At 43.7% G+C, this 17495-nt stretch overlaps 1 protein-coding gene, 1 long non-coding RNA gene and 1 pseudogene across 3 annotated transcripts in view; 1 reads left to right on the forward strand and 2 right to left on the reverse strand.

The window, feature by feature from the left end:
* Positions 1–17495, forward strand: part of LOC118730721 — a 100087-nt gene that overhangs the window by 72468 nt on the left and 10124 nt on the right. The gene's annotated exons all lie outside the window — the stretch shown is intronic.
* CUNH12orf56 (chromosome unknown C12orf56 homolog) overlaps positions 1–17495 on the reverse strand; it is a 74910-nt gene that overhangs the window by 45470 nt on the left and 11945 nt on the right. Inside the window, exon 2 of the mRNA XM_036458867.2 lies at positions 9809–9968. Within this exon, the coding sequence (XP_036314760.1) occupies positions 9809–9968 (160 nt within the window). The remainder of the gene's footprint in view (positions 1–9808; positions 9969–17495) is intronic.
* Positions 14548–15046, reverse strand: LOC118730720 (annotated as a pseudogene).

Consider the following 17495-nt stretch of genomic DNA (forward strand, 5'->3'; position numbering starts at 1 on the left):
CCTCTTTTTGGCAAGAGACCTTAAACTTTCAGAACTTTAAATTTTTCAGATAGTAAATCAGTTACTTAGCATTTTCTCAAATCAATAATACCTCCACATGCCCAGGGATACACTTCACACAAAAGACATTTCCAAATAGATCAACCAACCTCATCCAGGCCCCACACAAGGCACTCACAGATCAACACCCCAGCGCTATACTAATTCAACACATTCAGATCTAAGTCTTCCTCATTTGATTCAACAGACTCTCAAGTTCCCCCAAAAGTTTCCAGCCATGTCTGAGAGGCAGCCTTGGGGCGGAGGCAGGTGAGGAGCAAGCTGTTCCAGGCCTGGCTGCTCCGGGCCTGGCCTCTGTTGCTCTGGTCCGTTCCACAACCAGCTGCTCTGGGTCTGGCCACTGCCGCTCCCAACCTGGCTGCTCCGGGCGTGGTTGCTGCTATTCCGGGCCTGGCCGCACCCGACCCGGCTGCTCTAGGCCCGGCTGCTCTGGGCCTGGCCGCTCCCAGCCTAGCTGCTGCTGCTCTGTGCCTGGCTGCTCCCAACCCGGCTGCTCTGGGCCCAGCTGCCCCGGGCCCAGCCGCTCTGAGCCTGGCAGCTCCCAGCCTGGATGCTCCGGGCTTGGCTGCTTATGTTCTGGGTCTGGCTGCTCCCGACCCGGCTGCTCTGGGCCCGGCTTCTCCGGGCCCGGCCACTCCGGGCCTGGGTGTTCCTGGACTGGCCACCCTGGGCTTGGCCGCCTCTGCCTCAGGCCTGGCTGCCACTGCCCCAGGTCTGGCTGCTCCAGGCCTGGCTGTTGCTGCTCTGGTTCTGACTGCTGCTGCTCTGGGGCCTGGCTGTTGCTGCTCCAGGCCTGGCTGCCACTGCCTTGTGCCTGGCCACTATAGGCCTGGCCGCCGCTGTAATGCATTTATGTTGCAATGTTGGCTGCTGAGTTGAGTTCTGACTTAGTCTTCGATTTTTCAAGATCTTCTTTATATTCTTTCTTAAATAATTTTACTATCTTTTGCTCTCACTTGATTTCTTCACATTGAAAACTTATTCGGTTTCTTCCTCCTTGTCCTGGAAGCTCAGCAGGTTGGCCTGTGGCACCCCTTTGTTCTCCGCGGGCTCCTGCACTGCTTCAGCCTGTTTCAGGGGTCAGCGCCGCCTAGGAAGCAGCCCCCGGCCTCGGCTACGTGGCCCACGCTCAGCGGTCGAAGGCCCAGGGGCACTCCCCCCCACCCCAAAGGCCCAGGGGCACTTCCCCCCCCCCCCCGGGGGCCCCGTTGCCCGGCTCCTTGCTGGAGCCCGGCTGGCAGGTGTCCGGCAGGGGCTCCTGCTCCTAGTCGCGTTCCTCCAGTCTGGAGCTTTTTTTCTCCTTCTCTCCAGGGCAATCCCGCATCATTCCTTCCCTTGCGCACAATGTGCACGACTCTGGGGGCTCGGCCTTTCGCCGCTCTCCCAGGACTCCACTTCACAGCCCCGTCTCCCTCTGCTTGAGCCTGGGTCCCCAGGGATTGGCCTAGAACTGGAGTTCAGAGCAGTCGGGAGTGGGGCTCAGCACCGCCGGAGGTTTTGTTTCTTCCCTCCAGGGCAATCCAGCATCAGAGTTGCGCAGCATGTCTCCGTACCTTAGGATTTTTTGGCTCCTCTGATTTTCCTTCTGGTTTTTCTCTTTCCTTCTTGTTGTAGAATTTTCAGTCAGCCGACTACCTGTAGCTCTGGGCAATGTCCACTCTACATTTTAGTTGTATTCCATTGAAATTGTTGTGTGCTGCTGCAGTTAGGTGTCTACCTGAGCAGCCATCTTGGATCCTCCTCCTGTTCCATGTTTCCATGCTTGTCAAACGGTTGGGTGGTCAGTTAGGCTTTTATATGTATAGATCAGTGGTCGGCAAACCACAGCTCATGAGCTGCATGTGGCTTGCGAGCTGCAGTTTGCCGACCACTGATATAGAAAATAGTATCTCATTGTATCTGACAAGAACTGAATTTACATTTCCATAAGCTTCTGCAAGCGGTCAGCATTAGCCACACCTTTTGACTCCCACAGAAACTCAATGTCCCCTCTCTGACAACCTCCCTGTCCTTATAGAAGAGGAAGCTGAGTCAAGGATGCACAAGCCATCCTTACAGCAAGGGAGGGAAAGAGGGAAAGCCCTTGCTCCCACACAGAATTCCTCTCAGGGATTTCCCTGGCTCTGTTACACGTTTCCTTTCTTGGCTTGCTTGCTTCCCTTTCCTCCTCCCTCCCTTTTTTTCCAGTTTATTTTTTTCTTTTGAGATTAAACTTACATCAAATGAAATGCAAAATCTTAAGTATACTTTCACTGCGTTTGACTCATTTTCCGTTTGAACTGCTCTGTGTAACTCTTGTCTTTCACTTCTGTGGGTCTGAGAGAAGCTCAAGGCACCTCCATGCCCGAGAGAAAGAACCCTCTCGCAGTGGAGTACCAAGGATGATGCTGGATGGCATCTGTAGGAAGATGGAGGGTGCAGGACACTAAGGCTTGCTCTGGTCTAGACCTAGGAGGTCAGCACAGCCCCCTTGATGTCCAGCATAGCTTATCCGAATTGAAAACCACCTGGGAATCTGAGGCAGTGGGTTTAATGGTAAAAAAAAAAAAAAAAAAAAAAAAAAAAAAAAGTGTTCTTCAGGAACCTGCAGCTGCTGGAGGTGACTTTGGAGAGGATCAGGGTTCTAGTGGTCATCTGTCATTTTGTCTTCCCAGGACCTTCCTTTTTTGAGGAATTGTCCTCTTCCTATAGTTACCACAGGTGCCGGTCCCGACTGCTACAGCTCCTTCCATAAAACTAATGGTGATTAAGCTTCCGTGCCTCTCACTTGCATGAGTTCCTTCTCTCCTCTTAGGAGAGACCCTAACCATGTGTTCAAATGTTTGTACAAAATGTACAAAGGAAACACCTTTTAATCACCATCATTTAAGACCACAGGCACTTCCACTTCAGTTTCTCTTCAGTGTCACTTCCCCTTGTGGGAAGTAGCCACAGGCACTTTGTGATTTCTTCTGCCCAGGTTTCTTTGGAGTGCTGCAGTCATTGTACATGGTGTTTTAACTCTTTCTTAAAGAGGGATCTGCAAATTGTATGAGTTTTAATCCCTACAAAACCCAGATCCAAACCCCTGCCCTAGCCATAGCGGAATGGTCTAAGGGTGCACTTTTAATCCAAACTGGTCGATCAATGTGTCCCCCTAGACTCGTGACCTTTGGACTTGAGAGGCAGAGGTAGGAGTCTTTTAAGCTGACTGGATCCTAAAAGATGGTGTTCCCCAACATGCTAGTAAGGCCCCTGGTTCTTAGTCTTCCATTATTTGGCCCTTCTGTTCCCCTTTCAATCCCCTAAGCAATTTCAAAATCCTTCTGAGGGATTCCCTTTGGCATTTAGAGAGGCAGAATCCATTTTTTTCTACTTGCAAACTAAGAACCTTTACAATACATAACTGTTTAAGACCCCACTTGTCAAAGACACTTCTAAGAGTAGGCATTTCACAAATACAGGTACTAAATGTGACAGACTTTATGCCTCTGATTGGTGCTGGAATTAAGGAGAACATAGCACACGTGGCCCAGAGGTCAGACAGGTTGGAGCCTATCTCTTGCTTCAGGACCACATATTACATGTTTAGGAGGAGCCACAGGGGTCCCAGCTACACAGCAGTACCTACCCAGGGAACAAGCTGCTTAGAGGAGAACTAGCAACATAGAGCACATCCCTGATGGTATGCTGGGAAGCCTTAGAGACCACTAAGGCTTCTCTATTAGGAAGCAGTACTACCTAAACAACTACCTGAACAACAACAAGCTTTAAGTTGTCTTAAACCTGATCTCATCCAAGTTCACTAACCAAACTTGAACTTGCTCTTTTTGGTATGAGGTCATTAAAATGTTGCTACCAAACAACTATGTTATCAATGTACCTACCTGTCTCTATGATAGCTTTAATTAAAAAAAAATTTTTTTTTAAATATAATTTTATTGATTTCAGAGAGGAAGGGAGAGGGAAAGAGAAATGGAAACATCAATGATGAGAATCTTTGATCGGCTGCCTCCTGCACGCCCCCTACTGGGGATTGAGCCCACAACCCGGGCATGTGCCCTTGAACAGAAACAAATCCAGGACCCTTCAGTCAGCAGGCCGAGTTGTAGGTGCACAATCCACTGAGCCAGACCAGCCAAGGCTAGCTTTAAATTCTAATTTGTAACAGCGGTGTGGAGAATCTCAGGTTCATCTGTGCACTCCACTGAAAAACGAAGTATGGCCCGAAGTCTGTCTCTACGGCTGATGGAATGCCTGGTCTCCTGGTCTTCTGCCAATGACTAGAAGTTGGCAGGTATAAGGCAACAGTGACAAGAGAGCCTGACTACAGGTGATAGATAATAGAGTTATCAGCCAAGGTCTTCTCTAGTGTGCACACACAAGCCGACACTCTTCTTAGTAGCTTATGTCTGAAGTCCTTCAGCCATTTAGCACAGTGTATATCTGATGGCATGTTCAGTAATGCTGGTCGGCTGAGAGACAGTTTTAGAAGCAACATTGCAAAAAGAATGCATCTGCTTTCTTAACTGCAGGAGGGTCGATTATATTTTTCAAACTCTATCTCTGTGCCGAGCTTATGTAAAAGTCACACACTAAACCTGAGAGACTTATCAGTGCTCTGTTATTTTAGTTTTATCCCACATCAGTGGTTTTAGAAAATAGCTGTTTTAGATTTAAAATAAAAATTATAGCCGAAACCGGTTTGGCTCAGTGGTAGAGCGTTGGTCTGCGGACTGAAAGGTCCCAGGTTCGATTCTGGTCAAGGGCATGTACATTGGTTGCGCAATTGGGTGTGCAAGAGGCAGCTGGTCGATGTGTCTCTCTCATCGACGTTTCTAGCTCTCTATCCCTCTCCCTTACTCTCTGTGGAAAATCAATAAAATATATATATTTTTTAAATTATACACACACACACACACACACACGTACAATTCAAAGTGTTAACAGTGGCCCCTATAAGCACACGTGTATACGATTGAGAAAAGCCTCTTTTTCTCAGAATCTCCCAAAAAAAAAAAATGGGCCTAATAAGGAATCCCGCTAAAAATGTGATCAGGAAACTGAGAATTTTTATGATAAATCACTTGTAATTTTGAGCTTCCTCTGTTAAGATAACCCAGTTATCTGGAGTGTGAGCACTTTTGCCACATGGCACAAATATTCCCCAGGCTTCCACCCAAGAGGTTTGGAGTCCGTCCTAATCATGGTCTTTAGCTAATGCCCCGTAGGCTATGTGTGCTGCTTCTCTAGGCAGGACGTCACCACGAACACCGAAGACTTCCGTGCTGGCTACTGTCAAACAGATGGGCAGACAGGTGGGAGCCTCTCTCTTGCTTCAGGACCACATGTTTCAGCGTGTCTGGGAGAGCCACAGGTCCTGTGTGCACAGCAGCACCTGCCCAGGGAACAGGCGCCGGGGAGAGCAGGAACACAGAGTGCTACTGTCGGCAGGCTCCAGAGGGGGAGCAGTCTTATCCTCTACTGTGTGTTGTGTGACTCCCTGTGACAGTGGCAGTTTCACGTTTTCAGAAGTCATTGTGTAAAAGTGCCAGATGGGACCTTTTGAGATGAAAGTAAAAAAAAAACAGTTGGGCCGAGGCCGGTTTGGCTCAGTGGTAGAGTGTCCGTCTGCGGACTGAAGGGTCCCAGGTTCGATTCCAGTCAGGGGCAGGTGCATTGGTTGCGGGCACATCCCCGGTGGGGGGTGTGCAAGAGGCAACTGGTCAGTGTTTCTCTCTCATCGACGTTTCTAGCTCTCTATCTCTCTCCCTTCCTCTCTGTAAAAAAATCAATAAAATATATTTTTTTAAAAACAGTTGGGAAGGGGTATAATTCTATAGATAACCATGTGCATGATCATCAGATAAGTGTGGTGTGTTTTTTTTAATTCTTCACTTCTTTTAACATAATTTGCAAAGTTTCTAGGAATTTAAAGTTCATAGAATTTCTACCTGCAATTTGCTACTTTAATGTGTGTTTTTGTCTTATAAATGTTGGAAGGGGGGAAAAACAAACAAACACAAGAATCATGGTACTGTGGACAAGGATAAATATTCATTTAAGGCAAACAACACCAGTTAGATATCCTGTTAGTGTGACAAGAGACCTGGTGAGTACCCAGGGATTTAATAAGGCTACTAATTACAACTTCTGTACACAGTTGCTATGCCATAGAGTGTCAGCATGGAAAAGTGTCCATCCATGTACAAGCATTGGACGGTTTTCTCATATTTTGTACCTATTCAGTACTCGAAGAGGCTGTGAATCTGACTTGGAGTCTGATGAAGAGGGAATGGGCTGGTCTAGCTCCTCTGGGTGGATGCCAGAAATGGAAGGGCCTATCCAGGAGCCACTTTGGACTTTATTCTTCCCTCTCATTCTATGCTACAGATGAGATCTTAACTGCTTTCCTGCTGTGTGCCCTGCCCTGCCCACATTATTTCATATAATACAACAATCATATGAATATAATAACAAAGAAAGAAAACTGAGGCTCACAATAGTTAAGTGACTTGAGAAGGTCACACAACCAGGAAAGGTGAGAGCTAAAGATTCAAGTCTAGGCTTAGCTGAATCCAAACTCCATGCTCTTTTTCTCTGCTTTTTACCAGCTACCAATTATGGGGATCAATACCCTAAAGGGTTTCTTTATATTCGTGGATGGATATATATATCATGAAAGTAAGCAGGGTAATGCCGTACTATATTTCTATTTTATTTTTATCCATCCATCTTTCAATTTTTAGAACTAATCCACAAGAAACATTTAGGTAAAGTACAAAATGTGAAACTTAAAAGCAGGGCAGCTTTGGTTGAGCCAGGTGAGCACAGGGAGTCCTAACTCCTTATCCTCCCCTTCCCACCCCACCCTATTGTGGAGTTTCTAGATCTCCTTGGGTACTACAAGAAAACCACCTGCATCAGTGGCAGTACACCCTCAACACAAAATCTAAAGGTGATTTTTCATCTTTTTATGAATGTATGTTTCACTATTGGGTGAATAGATTCCCAACAAATGTTTTTGAATGAAGAGTGAATGCTGGTATTAACCATAATAAGCCATAATTGTCAGGGCAGGACCTTGGCCTCTCTTGCTGTTGAGAGGGAGCACAAAGATAACTATCAGCACTTCTCCCTAAGCCAGGGATACAATCTTCCAGTTACCCCTGCACTTCTTCACTCGGTTTCCTGTTAAAATCTATCCTATCTAATAAAGAGGGAATATGCTAATTAACCATCACACCCCCACAAAGATGGAGGCACCCATAGCCAATAAGGAGGGAATATGCTAATTGACCTCCACACCCTCAAAAATGGAGGTGCCTACAGCGACAAGATGGCAGCACCCAGTCCCCCCAGCCCCATGGGGCAGCAGGCATGGCACGGCTGGGCCCACTCCCAGGCAGGTCTGGCCACTCTAGAGTCCCCCAGTCCCTTCAGCCCCCCCCCCCCCCCCCCCCCCCCCGCAGCCTTCCAGGGCCTGCCCGAGGAATAACCAACAACTGAACAAGCAGGCTGTGTGGGGCAACCAGGCCAGTGGGGGGGCCTGTGAAGGGTGATCAGGCTGGCAGGGGAGCAGTTGGGGGTGATTAGGGAGGAGGCAGTGAGGGGTGACTAGGCTAGTGGGGGGGAAGTTGGGCGCAACCTAGCTGGCAGCAGGGGGCAGTCAGGGGCAAACAGGACGGCAGGGTGGTTAGTGAGGAACAACCAAACAACTGAACAAGCAGGGGTGACCAGGCCAACGGGAGGGGGGCTGTGAGGGGCAATTAGGCTGGCAGGGGGCAGTTGGGGGCGACCTGGCTGGCAGTGGGGGGCAGTTAGGGGTGACCAGGATGGCAGGGTGGGGCAGTTAGGAGTGATTAGGCTGGTGTGGGGGGAAGTTAGGGGAGACCAGGCAGGTAGACAGGTGAGCAACTAGGAGCCAGTTGTCCAGGATTGTGAGGGGGATGTCTAACTGCTGGTCTAGACTTGCATTTGGACATCCCCCAAGGGGTCCCAGATTGAAGAGGATGCAGGCTGGGTTGAGGTTATTCCCCCAACCCTGTGCATGAATTTCATGCATCGGGCCTCTAGTGGTGTTAATAAGATTATTAAAATCAAAGAGGAACTGACTACATAGAATCCAGATTCTAACTCATTCTGTTTTTTAAAACACCAATATTTAGTAAACATCCTTCTTTCTCTCATTTTTTTTCTATTTTTCTTTTCCAGGCTTCCCTCCCTCCCCCATTCCTCTCCATTCTTTTCCTTCTTTCCTTCCTTTCAACATATCTTATTCATGGCACACTACGCCCTGGCACTATGCTGTTGTAATGGATTGGTCAGCTCCTCCTCAACGTCAAGAACATTATCTTCTCAACACCTCAAATCAAAATTGTAATGAAATGTCACTTCACCCCTGTTAAGATGATCTCGGGTTATAAGAAAGGAAAAAGATAAGTCTTGGTAAGGAAGTGCACTGGTGGTGAGAATGTACAGCCATTCTGGAAACCAGTATGGAAGTCCCTCAAAAAAATAAAATAAACTACCATATGATTCAGTAGTCCACTTCTGGATATATATGCAAAAGAAATAAAATCATTATCTCAAAGACATATCTGCACTCCAAGTTCACAGCAGCATTTATATTGATAGTAGCTAAGACATGGAAACAATCTAAGTATTCAGCAACAGGTAAATGGATAAAGAAGATACACACACACATACACATACACACATACACGCACACACACACACACACAGAGCAATATTATTCAGCCTTTGAAAAGAAGGAATACTGTCCTTTGTGACAACATAGATGAACCTGGAAGCCATTATGTTAAGTGAAATAAACCACAGAAATACAAATACTGTATAATCTCACTTACATGGAATCTTAAAAAGGCAAATTTTTAGTAATAGAGAATAGAACGATGGTTTGGGGGTGGGGGGAAATGGTAGATGTTGGTCAAAGGGAACAAACTTTCAGTTATAAGCTAGAGGCCCAGTGCACAAATTCGTGCACCAGTGGGGTCCCTCAGCCTGGCCTGCAGGATTGGGCCAAAACTAGCTCTGTGACATCCCCTGAGGGGTCGTAGATTGCAAGGGGCACAGGCCAAGCCGAGGGTCCCCTACCTATGCACAGTCGGGGCCAGGAAGGGATGTGGGAAGTTGACTAGCTGGAAGGACTGCAGGAAGACTCCAGGGCATTGCAGCCCATCTCGCTCAGTCCTGATATGCCAGGCCCCAGCAGCAAACTAACCTACCAGTCGGAGCGTCTACCCCCTAGTGGTCAGTGCACATCAAAATAAGCTGTTGAGTGGCCTTAGTATATCATTAGCATATTATGCTTTGGTTGAATGGATGACCAAACGACTAGACAGTTAGCATATTAGGCTTTTATTATATAGCTTAATATAATAAAAGCCTAATATGGTTAGAGACCAAAATGTCCAACATGGTAACTGTAGTTAAAAATAATGTACTGTGTACTTGAAATTTGCAAAGAAAGTATATCTCAAGATTTCTCACTACACACACACACACACACACACACACACACACACAACTATGTGAGATGATGGATATCTTAATTATCCTGATTGTGGTATCATTTCACAATGTATATGTATATCAAAACATAACACTGTATACCTTAAATATACAAAACTTTTATTTGTCAATCATACTCCAATAAAGTTCAGTAGAAATAAAAGAACATTATCTTTTTTGCCTCAAAAAAAAAATGTATCTTTTCTTGTGTAACTTTAAGAAGTATATTACATACCTTTCTTGTGGTTAGTATTGGCATGGTGAAATGGTAATAAGAATTTCCTGACATCTTTTGACTTTTCACATTCTTTTTTCAAAACAGTTGAATAGATGATCCTTATGTGTTGGTTGATTTCTCTATCTTGTGGACTCAAAAATTCTGGGTAATCATCAATCTGGAAAAAAAAAATGAGTTAACTGAAGACAAATACAACTGCTATGTTTTCTGGAATAAGAAATCCCCAAAGCTTAGGGCAACTTTAAACTTCATTCTTTATTTTTATTTTTTCCCTGGTAAATCTTTCTTCTTTTTGTTGTTAGGTTTCCCAATTCTCCTCTATTTGTTTTAGTCCTCATTAAAAGTGTGCTCAGCAACAGAACCCAGAAACTTTTTACAAACTATTTACTTAGGATTGCTAAGTAAATAGTAACAGTGTTTTTGTTTGTTAAAATATATTGCCCCACTTCCATTTTGAAGAAGAAAAAAAAAGATTTTTTTTTTAAAGTTCTAAAAAATTTTTTAATTAATTTGGCTTAAACTATAATTTTTCCAGGTAGGAGATAATATCCATTTGTAGGAACAGACTATAAAGATTCTGTAGCCGAAACCGGTTTGGCTCAGTGGTAGAGCGTCGGTCTGCAGACTGAAAGGTCCTAGGTTCGATTCCGGTCAAGGACATGTACATTGGTTGCGGGCACATCCCCAGTGTGTGTGTGTGTGGGGGGGGGGGGGTTGCAGGAGGCAGCTGGTCAATGTTTCTCTCTTATTGACGTTTCTAGCTCTCTTTCAATGGATCTCAGCAAGGGAGCTGCTCTGCTACATACAAAACCCCGACCCAGAAGCAGGATTCTATGCACGGTTTAGTACCAGGGGCTGATGGGGGCTGGCCGGCCAAGAGAGGTTGGCTGTGGGAGTGCACTGACCGGGGCAGCTCCTGTGTTGAGCATCTAGCCCCAGTCATCAGTGTGCATCACAGCGACTGGTCGACTGTTGTTAGGTTGTATCAGTCACTTATGCTTTTATATATATAGATACTCACAACAAATCTATGAGGTAATTAGCTATTATTTACCCCATTTTGCCATGAGGAAACTGAGGTTCAGAAGTTGACTTCACAAAACCAGTAAATGGTGAAACTAGAATGAGTAGGCAAGGGCAGTTTTTCCAAAGCCAATTTTACAAAAAACAGCTAAGATTTTAAAATGCAACCCTACTAGTGGTTAGAGGAGGGGATTTTGTCTAGGAGTGATAAAGAAGTCTTTCTTCTGAAAACACAAGGTTGGAATCCAAACAGTAATCAAGCAGCTGGATTCATTAGGTCAGAGTTTCAGTCAAATTATGCTAATTCCTTTATGTGGGTGGAACTAGAGCCAGACCTCTTTTTAGCTGCTATAATCATTGAATTTGGTTAGCTTTGCCATTTAAGACATATTTTTCTTAAATACACTAAGGGGGCCTTCAGATAAAGAAGTCGTGTAAATTTTTCTGTACTCATTCGCATGGAAATGCCCATGCTATGCTATAGAATAAAAATAAAAGATTACAAAATAGTGCATGGAATATAGAACACAGTTTGGAATGTTGTACAACAAATTTTTGCATAGAGCACAGTTTGGAATATTGCACAACAAATTTGTGTTTTTGTGTGTGTGTGTGTGTGTGTGTGTGCGTGTGTGTGGTTAATTGTGGTGATCTGTAGATGATGGGATTTGCTAAAAGGTAAACTGAAACATTAAAAATTGTGAATTTGAGCAAAAATCTATTTAAAATGAGCAGTATTCAATGTAGCAGACAGAGAAAAGAGCTCCAAGGATCTCTACAAAATGAAAGACTTTTATAGGCCACGAGAGTGGGAACAAGGACATTATACCAGGCAAAAATAGTAGGTTGGTTATTGCAAGTTTCCTTCCTTTTAGGGGATGGCAGGGGCCCATCAGGCAGATTATCTAAGTGCTGATGAGTTTGTAATAGAGTGAAACGCGTGGTCTCTCTTTCTCTGCATCTTGGTCAGCTTCTAACCATTAGAGGAATTCTACTTGCAGCTTGAGGTTTACAATAACATCCCCTCCCATGTCACTCGTTTGACATAAAAGAAGCCTGAACTCTGTGCTTTGGTAAGATGGATTTGAGACCCCTCTGAGACTCCCGTCTTCTCAGTTGGTGCCTTCTCAGTCAATAAGCCTTTCTTTTCTTCAGCTCTGACGTTTAGAGTTTTGGCCCTTTAAAGCATCAGGCACATGGACTTTGGACCAGTAACAAGGTGATTCCTGACTGACTAGCTTAAGATTCCATTTCTGGGAGAGCTGAAACTAATTACATCTCAAGTTGGCAATGCGGAGTTTTTGAAGCCTGCTGTCTTATTTGTAACATAATCTAAGTATATAGCTTTAATTTTTAATTCTATGATAAATACAGGTGTTTGGCTGATTTTTTTTTACTGGATTTTTTTATTATTAAAAAATACATTATTGGGATACTGGGCAATACTGGAGTAAGGTTTGAGGATTACATAGTAGAGATATATCAGTTAATTTCCTGATTTTTCACTTGATCTTCATCAGAGGATATGTTTATTGAATTTAAGAGAGAAAGGAAGGAAAAGTGAGAGAAAGAGAAATATGGATATAAGAGAGAAACTGATTGGTTGCCTCCTGTCTGGGAATTAAACCTGCAACCTAGGTATGTGCCCTGACCAGGAATAAAATCTGAGACCTTTTGGTTTATAGGACAACTCTCCCACCAACTGAGCACACTGGCCAGAGCATTTCCTGATTTTAAGAAATAATTTGTTACTTTTCAATTGCAGTTGACATACAATATTATACTAGTTGTAGGTGCACAACCCAGAGATTAGATGTTTAGATCACTTACTAAGTGATCTCCAATAAATTTAGTACCCATCTGGCATCATACATAGTTTTTACAATATTGTGACTATACTAGAGACCCAGTGCATGAGATTCATGTACTCGGGGGCTGCGGGGAGGCAGGGGACCCTCAGCCCGAACTGCACACTCTTGCAGTCTGGGAGCCCTTGGGGGATGTCCAACTGGCCAGCAGTCCATCCTTAGCACTCCCGCCACAGCCGCTGCAATCACTACACTCACCAGCTGTGAGCCCAGCTTCTGGCTGAGCGGCACTCCCCCTGTGGGAAGGCACTGACCACCAGGGAGCAGCTCCTGCATTGAGAGTCTGCCCCTCGGTGGTCAGTGCACACTACAGGGACTGGTCATTCTACTGTTCAATTTGCATATTAGCCTTTTATTATATAGGATTCACTATGCTATACTTTACATCCCCATGACTATTTTGTAACCACCAATTTGCTTTTCTTATTAACTTATCCTTTTTCACCCAGCCCCCAAACCATTTTCTCTCTGGCAACCCTCGTCTGTTCTGTCTCTATGAGTCTGTTTCTGTTTGTTTTCTCATTTATATTGTCCTTATATTCTACATATAAGTGGAATCATATGGCATTTGTCTTTCTCTGACTTATTTCACTCAGCACAATACCCTCTAGGGCCATCCATGTTATTGCAAATGGTAAGATTTTGTCCTTTTTTATTGCCAAGTAATATTCCATTGCATGTATCTACCACATCTTCTTTATTTATTTGACTATTGATGAGCACTTAGGTTGCTTCCATATCTTGGCTATTGCTAAGTAATGCCGCAGTGAATATATAGGTGCATATGTCTTTTCGAATTAGTGTTTGGGGTTTCTTCAGGTAAATACCCAGAAGTTGAATTACTGGGTCCTTCTTTGTCTCTTGTTATATAGCCTTTGTTTTAAAGTCTATTTTGTCTGGTGTAAGTATTGCTACCCCAGCTTTTTGTTTGTTTCCATCCCTTTACTTTCAATCTTTGTGTCTTTTCATCTGAAGTGGGTCACTTGTAGACAGCATATGTATGGCTCTTGTTTTATTTGTTTGTTTATTTACTGTGTGTAAACAACAAAATGGTATTTCTCGCAGTTCTGGAGGCAGTCAGTCCAAGATTGGAGTGCTGACACATTTGGATGATATTTTTAAAAATATTTCACTCCTGGCTGGTGTAGCTCAGTTGGGCATTGTCCCAGGCACCGAAAGTTTGCCGGTTTAATTCCCAGTTAGGGTACATGTCTGCGTTGCAGGCTCGATTCCCAGTAGTGAGTATGCGGTGGTAGCCGATGGATATTTTGCTCTCACATAAATGTTTCTCTCTGTGTCCCTCCCTCTCCCTTCATCTCTAAAAATTAATAGAATAAAATTAATAGAAATAATAATAAAAAATAAAAGACATTTCAACTGGTGGTCCTGGAATCTCATAGTCATAAACACAAATATGTACATTCTTCTCTAAAAACTTATCACCAGAGAGTTCAATGGAGAGAGGACCAGGCCTGCAAGGGAGGGCAGTTGGAAGTGATCAACCCTGCAGGGGAGGGCAGTTAGGGGTGACCAGGCCTGCAGGGGAGGGAAGTTGGGGGCAAACAGGCTGGCAGGGGAGCAGTTAGACATCAATCAGTCTGGCATGGGAATGATCAGACTGGCAGGCAGAAGCAGTTAGGGGCAATCTGGAAGGCAGGCAGGTAAGCAATTGTGTGCCAGCAGTCCTGGATTATGAGAGGGATATCCCAGATTGTAGAGGGTGCAGGCTGGGCTGAGGGACACCCCTTAGTCCCCATGCACAAATTTCATGCACCAAGCCTCTATTCTAATATGATTTTGAAGACAGTATGTTTACAGTGTTTATTTTATTTATTTATTTTGACGTATGAAAATTTATTACTACTGTGATTTCACCATCAAAACTTAGGATATTTGTCTTTCCTTCTTGCCTTTGTATAAGGCCAAGAGAGACACATTGGCTACTTTGACAACCTTAAAGCGAACTCTAGGAATGTCACCAACAGAATGACCTTTGCGACCAAATCCAGCAACCAAAACTTCATCAGTTTCCTCAATGAAATTCAAACAACCATCACTGGGTATAAAGGCTGTGATTTTTTTTGCCATTCTTGATCAGCTGGACCCTGACACACTTCCTGATAGCAGAATTTGGCTGTTTGACTTCAACCCCTACTTTTTCCAACACGATCCCCTTTGCATGGGAAGCGCCTCCGAAAGGGTTGGCCTTCAGGGCTGTGCCCAAACGGGCCTTCTTGTACTGTTTGTCATGCCACTTCTGATCCCACCGGTGGCTGCGGAGCTTCCGGCCAGTACGGAGACCGCGACACTTGCCCATCCTGCCGGCGCCACGGGCCTGAGCAAAAGATGTTTACCGTGTTTTAAAAGGTATGTTTACCGTGTTTTAAAAGGTAGATCTATGCACATTATCAGGCCTCCATCACTGCAAGGGAGGTGGTAGATGGTTACACTGATGGCTGTCACACAGCCAAGGGGACTTCTCTGCTTCTGAAAAACAGGGGCTCTCGTTTTTTATACATTCTCATGAATTGGCCACCTACAGAGTTTCTATCAAAGGCTTGATATAAAAAAGGAACCATGAAAGAGAATCTCAGACTAAGAAAGCCTAAAAAGTGAACTTAACATAAATTAATGTACAAAGATCAGGATTAAAATCACTTGGAAATCAGATTTCTGAGTTACAAGGTACTAGTGTCCTAAAGGACAGCCATCAGACAGATAACAATCTAATTAACTAATTAAATTATTCTAATTAAATTCTTACAGTCCAGTTCATTGTTTTCTTTCCTAATTACTAGTTACCTTATGACCAAACTAGGTCATCACAGACAACATCTTGACAGAATTTGGAATGTTGGGAAAACATTATAAGCCAGCAGTCATGGAATCTGGTTTGTAGTCTGGCCTCCACTATTAACTAGCAGTGTGACTGGTCAAGTTACTTCATCCCTTTTGGCTTTAGTTTCCTAATGTGTAACCTGTTATAGTCTCTTTGTTGGTTCAATGAAAAATAAATTATGAGATACTCAAAAGCAGGTACCATTTTTAAAATTCATGTGTGTATTTATTGTCCCTGGTAATTCAAAACATTGGTAATATCTAATATCTGTTCAAAAGATCTGTACAGTATAGAAAGAAGAAAAACATAAATCAGAGGAAAAGTCAAAAGGAAAAAACTGAAGGCATACCTCATGTACTGGCTTCAATTTGGAGATGATTTTACTTAATGAGACATTAGGTAGCAGATGTAAGGCCCAAAAAGAGCTAAACTGTGGGATATCTTTCAACTTCCATGGTTCTTTCAAGTCCTAACTTCCTGTCTTACCATCAAACTCTAATTCTATAGTCTCCAACAAAGAGAGGAAAGCAAGTAATAATTCACTCAAATTGCAATTTAATAAATTACCTGTTCCAAGAGTATTCCAGAGAGAAGCTGAGTAAGGACCAATGGCAAACCCAAAGAATTCGATCTACTGATAAAATGGCCAATGAATATATGCAGATATTTTGAATGGATTTCCCTCAAATGAAACCATAAGTTTATACTGAAGTAGAAGCTATTTTTACATTTGCTTCTACTTCAGTATAAACTTATGGTTTATACTTGCATTTGGCAAATCCTTCCACTGTCATAATTTAAAAAAACTCATTGCAGTCTTAACCAGATGTATGTGTTTTTCCCCATTATGCTCTACCTGAGCTATAACATGCCATTCTCTAAGGAAGTCTGAGTAGTTGAGCTGTTTTTAAAATATATATTTATTGATTTTTTTACAGAGAGGAAGGGAGAGGGATAGAGATTAGAAACATCGATGAGAGAGAAACATCAACCAGCCGCCTCCTGCACACCCCCCACCGGGGATGTGCCCGCAACCAATGTACATGCCCTTGACTGGAATTGAACCTGGGACCTTTCAGTCCACAGGCCGACGCTCTATCCACTGAGCCAAACCGGTTTTGGCTAGATGAGCTATTTTTATAATCTATGAATATTGCTGGCATGAATGATCCACCCACATATTCCAAAAGGAACTAGCAGTTTTAAAATTGGGCACTGTTTCATCATAATACTGGAGAGTCAATAGACAATTTCAGTGTTAGGCTTGGAAACCATTGCCTAAGAGCCAAGAGTCACAGCTAAGAAAGACTACAAGAAAAAAGCTTTCAGCCGAAACTGGTTTGGCTCAGTGGATAGAGCGTCAGCCTGCGGACTGAAGGATCCTGGGTTCAATCCCAGTCAAGGGCACGTACCTTGGTTGCAGGTACATCCCCAGTAGGGGGTGTACAACAGGCAGCTGATTGATGATTCTCTCTCATCGATGTTTCTAATTCTCTACCCTTCTCTATAAAAAAATCAATAAAATATATTTTTAAAATAAATAAATAAATAAAAATAAATAAGCAAAATAAAATAAATAAGAAAGCTTTCAAGGCTTGGTCCTGTGAAAAGGATGCTACTCCTACTTGGGTCTTTTCAGCCAAACCTGTTCCTTAAACCTCATGAGCAACAGCAATGTTAACAGTCTCAGCTCTGAGAGACAATGACCTTGAATACAGAGATGGTGTTTGAGAATGAAAACAGTGTTAATAGCCCTGGCTGGTGTGGCTTAATTGGTTGGAGCTTCTTGCCGTGCACTGAAAGGTCCCGGGTTCGCTTCCTGGTCAGGTGTATATGGGAGGCAACTGATTATTGTTTCTCTCTTACATCCATGTTTCTCTCTCACCTTCTCTCTTCTCTCTCTAAAAAATCAATTTAAAGTGAGTTAAGTTGTTAAGACTTTTTTAAAAAGCTT

The sequence above is a fragment of the Pipistrellus kuhlii genome, unplaced genomic scaffold (assembly GCF_014108245.1).
Source record: "Pipistrellus kuhlii isolate mPipKuh1 unplaced genomic scaffold, mPipKuh1.p scaffold_m20_p_3, whole genome shotgun sequence".
Taxonomy (NCBI): domain Eukaryota; kingdom Metazoa; phylum Chordata; class Mammalia; order Chiroptera; family Vespertilionidae; genus Pipistrellus; species Pipistrellus kuhlii.